Here is a 7,314-nt window from a genome sequence, read left to right as displayed (position 1 = left end):
TGCTGGCTCCACCCTGCTGCCATGTGTTTTTCCCTGCAGTCCTGTTCATATGGGTGTGGTCAGAACTGCCTCGGCAATGTTGGCCTGCCTCTGTAATGGTGGACTCTCTCTGTTATGGCAGGTTGCCTTGGCAATGGCAGGCTGCGTCAGCAATGGCAGACTATTTCTGTAGGGGTGGAGTGCCTCAGTAATGGCGGACACTTCTCCCCCACAGAGGTGGGCCATCGCAGTTTTAGCTGTGCTTGCCATGAAACTCTCAACCCTGAGAGTTTCCAATTGCTGATTTTTTTTGTTTGTTTGTTTATTTTTGTGCACGTGGGGCCCGCCAAGCCTGATAACCTGGCTCCCTGCCTCAGCACCCCTTTTTTTAAGTTGAATGGTTGACTCTGTCCCAGGTGTTCCAGTCGCCTGCTGAAAAGGTGCCGGGATCTGTGTGATTTTCTGTGTGGTGACCCACTGCACCAGCTGAAACAATGTGGCTGCCCGGGAATCTCCTGGCCTGGCTTTATGTTTCAGTCCCATTTAAACAGATGAATGGGCTAATCTGCCTTTCTAGATCTCGAATTGCCAGTTACGGCAACCAGACCAGTGTATTTTGTATGGATAGCCGCTGCAGTGTGGTGCTGGCCAAAACAGCCATGCCAGCCAAACAGCCATGCCAGCCAAACAGCTGTGCCAGCGACCTGTGGGGCTCCTCCGCCTGGGAATCTCCTGGTCTGTGGGCAATAAAGATCCGTCTGGAAATGTGGCATCCACTCATCATCTGAGCTTTCACTGGTAGCTGTAATCCTGAACTGCTCCTACAGCGTCATCTTGAATCAAGCTCCACCGTAAGTTCTTGAGATATTGTTTACTACTGTGAAAAAAGCTGACATTGACCTTCCAATATCCATCTTTTTATTGTTCAATTGTGATGAAAAACCTGATTTTTACATGGGTATATGGCAGTCCATTCATGAAAAAAATGCTCCAGACTTCTTTGCCTTAGGGTAGCCATCAGACGTAACTCTATGATCAGTATTCAGGAGATGCCCTTTTAAGGGAACTAGCCTCTTCCTTCCATTCTTCTTCTGCTAGATGGAAGGTTTACGTGATGGCAAGCCATCTTGGACCATGAGATGGCATGTTAAAGAATGGCTGAAGCAGGAAATAGAGGGAAATAGTATTCTAATAACTTTGTGAAAGAGAACCCAAGACTCTTTATTTTAGTACTTATATGAGAAAGGGCAATAATTTTTAGCTTTTAAACCACCATTTGCTTAAGTTTTTCTGTTACTCATAGATGAAATAAATCCAGCTGATACAGATTCTACGGCATTTGAAGGTTGTAACTCTGTGTCAGTAGTTCATATTGCCAACAGTGGGCATGGCATTGGGCTCATAAAATATATAATGACCTCTAGGGCAACGGCAAAATAGCACCAGTCTCTTTGTTAAAGCATACCAAGAGTGACTTTTAGTTTAGTTCCCAATAAGCTTTTCATCTCCATCTGAGACCACATTGCCTGGACTTTATTGTTGATATCATTATGAGCATATTGGTCAAAATGATTCAGTAAGGCTCTAGGAAGTTTCAGTCTTTCCCACATCTTCCTGTCTTCCTCGTCGTCCTCCAAACTCTTCCAACCTCTGCCTGTTATCCAGTTCCAGAGTCACTTCCACATTTTCAGGTATACCCGTACACCTGTCGGTACCAATTTTCTGTATTAGTCCATTCTCACACTGCTATAAAGAATTACTTGAGAATAGGTAATTTATGAAGAAAAGAGATTTAATTGACTCACAGGTCCACAGGCTTAACAGGAAGCATGACTGGGAGGTCTCAGGAAACTTAAAATCACAGTGGAAGGCAAAGAGGAAGCAAGCACCTTCTTCACATGGTGGCAAGAGAGAGGGCGAGAGGAAAGGGGGAAGTGCCACACACTTTTAAACCTTCAGATCTCATAATAACTCAAAGACTATCATGAGAATAGCAAGGGGGAAATCTGCCCCTATGATCCAATCACCTCCCGCCAGGCCCCTCTTCCAATTCGACATGAGATATGGATGAGGACACAAATCCAAACCATATCACTTATTATATATGTAAAAGTGTTTATTTTAGAAAGTTGATTCTGACAGGTTAGTTTCTAGCAAGTAATATAATGAGAAAAATAGATCACTGTTCAATTCTTGCTTCAATCACTAACTATGAAGTATGTAACCAATCATTTTGCCTATATCTTTACTGCCATCATTTCATCTACTAGAACAGATGAAATACTTTATGTTTCTTTTAAGGATTAATGCATAATGTACATAAAGCATCTGCACCAGGCATAGATAAAGAGAGGAATTCATTAGCTAGAATATTATTTATAAAAGAATGAGACTTTAGACACCAATTATGCCCTATTATCATCATCAGTTATACCCACAGTAATGAACATAATGGAGAAAGAGCTCTATAATCTGCCAGTGCAAGTCTACATACTTTTCCCTTGGAGGTTGATACATAGACTTTACAAGCAGGAAGCTGATATGCTCATGCCTTGACAACCATTCGAAATGACTTTGGAATCTTATGTTCATTCCACTGAGATACTCTTCTGGATTTGCAGCTTACCATGGCACCTGAACTCATCACGATAACCCTTACTTGTTTAGTGGAAAACCAGAAAAAGCAGCTGATAGTGAATCTGAAACAGTAAAGATCATTTACAGGATATCTCAGCCTGTGGTGATGGCGATTATTGTAGGGCTACAATGCATAGGGAAATCCTACTTGATGAATCATCTTGCAAGTCAGAACTATGGTCAGTGTGGTCTTGACACAGAGACCATTAGTTTGGAATCACAATAATGCACCTGATTACACCAACTATATGGTCATCATAAGAAGGAGACCAATTCTTCCCTATAAAAAATTCAAATTCCTACAACTAAATTTACACCTGGGGCTGTCTGTCTTATCTGCTGTCACTGTTTTGTTGCTTTGTCCTCTTCCTTAGCAGGCTTCTGTGTGGGTTCTGCTATGAAGTCTGAATCCCAGGATTCTGGATGTGGGGCTCTCTCCAAGCAGAACCACACTGGGGGTCTGGGTTATGCAAGATGGTTAAGGCAGAGTCATGAAGACCTGTACTCTTGATTCTCAACATTGAATTAACTATCTTGATTCAACTTATCTGGCGTATTTCTGCAAAATGAAAATACGGATCACGAAGAATGAGTTTTAGTTCTGTCTCCCTGAACTTTTCTCCTTGGCATGATCAAATGCTTTGGAATATTAAAGGTAAGATCTTATTTAAAACTGGGGTGAACAATAGAATTGAGAAATACTTCTGAGCAGCTGAATTTCAAGGCTTTGTGCTAAGTACTATAGAAAGGCAGTAAACAGGGTAAAAGCCTAAAGCCTAGTTAGGGAGACCACACATACACAGTGTGATCAGTGCAGGGTGCCATAGATGCACAGAAGTAGGGATCTAGCTCAGTTGTACAGACCAAATAAAACTTCTTGGAGGAAATAACATCTAGACCATAACTAGGGGAATCACTGGTAGCTATCAGTTAAAGCACAGGGGAGTGATTGTTTTGGAAACATAAGCGTTGGAAATAGGGTTTCAGTAAAGTTATCCTTTAAATAACCTCCAAAAAGCTTCAGCTACATCAGGAACATAATAAAGGTTTTACTGCAAGTCTAAGGGCTTTGGAAATTAACTCTTCACTGACTTCTCCAAAAGGATGAACTTAGCCTATGTAAAATAGTGTGAGATAATTTTAGATATTCTGTCTTCACAGTATGAAGGGCAATGTACGATAGTTCCTAATTTTACATTACTCTGAGTCTAAATCAAAATTAGCAACAGATCTTTGACATCTATTATTGCAAATGAAAGAAGGAAAAAGAAGAAGAGAGAAAGGGAAAGAAAAAAAAGAGAAAAGTGTTTTTCAGAAAAAAAAAATCTTATTATAAGTCTATCTGTGTGGATAAGCAAATAATGCAGCCATGTAGTGCAATAGCCTCAGAAAGGTCAGTACTTGATTTGAAATTATTGTATTGAATTTCTTGATGATTTTTTTAATGATCAGCCTCACATTCTCATTTGAATGTTTCAGTTCACCTTTCCAATATACTCTTTTATTTAATTTCAATGAAAATGTGGTGTTCCTGGGCACTACTGAGTACATTGGCTTTGATCAGTAATTAAATAGTAACTTGAAGTGTTACAGAATCATTTTTAAAAGTGTGAACTGCCCCTTGTGGTTAGAACTCAGAGAAGTCATAAGTCCCCATCCTCCAAAACTTGATGCCAGGTTTTTCAGTTACATGACACCAAAAAAGGCCTGGATTAAACTGTGTCAAGCATTTAATAGCAAGTAGCTGCAAATAGTCATGTAATGTGTTTTTAGCCTGTGGATGCTGCTCCTTTGAAGCCAGAGTTCATTCCAAGTTGAATGTGGTGAGGCTCTATGGCCTTGAAGTTAGAACAAGTGGCAAAATTCTCTGTGGGGAGTGAAAGGCAGAGTTATTGAACTGGAACATTGCACAGATGGCATAGGCCTGGAGGCTTGTCTGATTTTATGTATTCTTACTGTCGTCTGAGTGTTTGCACTTCCCCGCCACCCCAAAGTATATGTTGACATTTAATCACCAATGTAATAGTATTAGACAGTGGGTCATTTAGGAGGTGAGAATAAACTTAGGTCATGAGAATGGAACTGGTGACACTAGTGCCCTTATAAAAGAGGTTCCCGAAAGATGCCTTGCCCTTCACCATGTGAGTACACATCAAGAGGCCACCAACTATGAACCAGAAATCATACCCTTATCAGACCCCCAATCTGCCCATGCTTGTGTTTCTCAGCCTCCAGAAAGGTGAGAAGTAAATTTCTGTTGTGTATGACCAATCCAGCTTATTGTGTTTTATAGAAGACCAGACACTTCTTCATGCTTATTTTTCTAACCAATCACCTCTGTTAAACAACATTGATGTTATTACTTTTACCATCCTTTGTGCCAGTTGACAAGAATTTGGTTTTGACACAGAAGAGAGTACCTCTTCTTGAGGAGATCATTCCAGATTAGGTCATTCATATGCTTATCACTATCTTCAGAATGTATATTGAAGTCAATTTGCAAACACACACACACACACACACACACACACACACACACACACGCATGCACGACATTGACTATTCTGAACTATACTGAAGTAAGTACATAAAGAAAACATAATCACTTGCCCTGTATGACCTACTAATGTCATAACTTCCTGTCTCCTTGACTGGCTCACTGGGATTAAAAGCATCTGCAACTCTATTATTTCCTTTAGTTTCCTTCTAAAATCAATGAGCCAGTAAAACACCCTCATTTCAAAAAACTATTATTTGATATGTCCTGTAAATGAATTAAAAGTTAAACCACAAAATACAAAAACATGTAGACATTGCACTTTAATTTTTCAAAAAACGTATAAATAAGAAGCTCAAAATCTGATATGGAAAATATTCAAAAAATCTTCAACTAAGATGCTTTGTATCAAAAAAAAGTCATTTCCTTCTTAAGAGTATGTGTGTGCATTTCTGTTATTATTTTAAAAAGTCTTTGAAAATTCATATAATTCAGAAAGACATTTTTTAAAATCACCTGAGCTACAATTACTAATTTTGGGGAGGTAGTGGTTGGTGAATACTTCTAGACGTTTATCTGTGCAACATAGACATATTGCTATATCCATTTTCTATGTGCATAGACATATTGCTATGTGCAATCATTGCTATGTACGCTTGTGAATTAATAACCTTTTTTCAGGGCAGGGGACAGTGTCTCACTCTGTTACCCAGGTTGGAGTGCAGTGGCATCACCAGGGCTCATTGCAGCCTTGACCTCCTGGGCTCAGACTCCCATCTCGGACTCCCGGCTAACTGGGACTATTGTAACAGGCACATGCCATCACACCCAGCTAATTTATTATTATTACTAATTGTAGAGATGGGGTTTCCCCATGTTTCCTGGGCTGGTTTCTAATTCCTGAACTCAAGTGACCTGTTCACCTTGGCCTCCCAAAATGCTTGGATTGCAGGAGTGAGCTACCACACCTAGCCTAAATTTCTTCTTGATTGACATTTCCATAATTATCTGATGTTAGTAACGTTGGATTATCTGGAAAGCAGTGCCACTGGTGAAATTCAGGCATTTCAAACAACATTTACCGGGATTTAATCACCTCTGTATTTTTTATTTTCTTTTTTTTTAAAGAGAGGCTTCCTAATATTAAAAAATAATATTAACAAAGGGTCAGAGAAAAAAGTACCTGATTTCGTACTACTGGTCCTATTTAAAACTAGATTTAGCTTTATTTTCACCTTCAATATTGCTTATAGGAAGTAAATGTCAAGTTTTGAATCAAAATCATCACCAGTAATTTTACCTGATTAAGTGCCTAAGATTTTGGACTTAATAATTTGCAAATATTTAATCAGACAGCATTAAACAAATAGGAAGATCTAAGGGATAGGCACAACTGGGAAATCATTACCCATTTATTCCAGATAGTAGATTTCCGAAATTCTGTTGACAAACTGCCTAGTCATTTCAGAAACTGAGTCCATTTTTCTGCTAGCCTGGGTAAGACTCTTAATTATAAATTATGCTTTGTATGGTCCAATCATTCTGCTGTCCTTCACAAAAAGTCCAGTTTCAATGAAATGTTTGTGCTTTGAAAGAGAAGTATTTGCTTGCCACCACTGCATCTGGGCAATAATATTGGGCGACACACACACACACACACACACACACACACACACACACACTCTTTTTATGGTTAACGAAAAAATAACTTTAAAAAGAGACGAGAAACAAAACCAGATGAGCATGTAAAAAAAAGTAAAAGCAAACAAAAACTCAACCTTCTTCCCTGAGAAAATTACCCCTGAAAGACAGGGAGTAGATGAAACAACATTCATGTCTGCTGCTCTATATTCATTTTGGAGGCGAAAGATACCTAAGCCAAACCTGGGTGGAAGAGGGACAAACCCGGGTTTTAGGACCCTTGTATGGAGGTACCAGCACTTTCAAGCTTCTTTAGTTTCCTGTCTTGACAAAACAGGAAATACCTCAATGAATGGTTAACTCCCCGCCAAACTCAAGTCCTTTCCATTTTGGTTCTCCTAAACCCTTATGTGGATGTCTGTAAACCCAGCTATACTTTCGGCTTGTAAAAACAGTCCGTTTCCCGAGGAGTCAGACGCAGGACGACAGAGCAAGGGGCGAGCAAGGGCAACTCTTCACGTTGCAGCGTCCGCGCCACGTAAGTTCGCTCCTAAGCTTTA

The 7,314-nt window shown here is 39.7% G+C and overlaps 1 protein-coding gene and 1 long non-coding RNA gene across 3 annotated transcripts in view; one reads left to right on the top strand and one right to left on the bottom strand.

Moving 5' to 3' along the window:
- Positions 1 to 242: 242 nt before the first annotated feature.
- Positions 243 to 7,314, bottom strand: part of LOC144577041 (uncharacterized) — a 7,426-nt gene continuing 354 nt past the window's right edge. The window contains exon 2 of the long non-coding RNA XR_013520247.1: positions 243 to 1,684. This is a non-coding gene — a long non-coding RNA (uncharacterized LOC144577041). The remainder of the gene's footprint in view (positions 1,685 to 7,314) is intronic.
- The window catches only part of LOC100405506 (guanylate-binding protein 4), a 22,214-nt gene continuing 22,038 nt past the window's right edge, over positions 7,139 to 7,314 (top strand). For both annotated transcript variants that reach the window (XM_078332379.1, XM_054236500.2), the window contains exon 1: positions 7,139 to 7,292. In XM_078332379.1, the coding sequence (XP_078188505.1) occupies positions 7,163 to 7,292 (130 nt within the window). In that variant the 5' untranslated portion in view covers positions 7,139 to 7,162. The remainder of the gene's footprint in view (positions 7,293 to 7,314) is intronic.

The sequence above is a fragment of the Callithrix jacchus genome, chromosome 7 (assembly GCF_049354715.1).
Source record: "Callithrix jacchus isolate 240 chromosome 7, calJac240_pri, whole genome shotgun sequence".
Taxonomy (NCBI): Eukaryota; Metazoa; Chordata; class Mammalia; order Primates; family Cebidae; genus Callithrix; species Callithrix jacchus.
The sequence above is the reverse complement of the archived record's forward strand: the minus strand, read 5'-3'. Positions and strand labels throughout refer to the sequence as shown.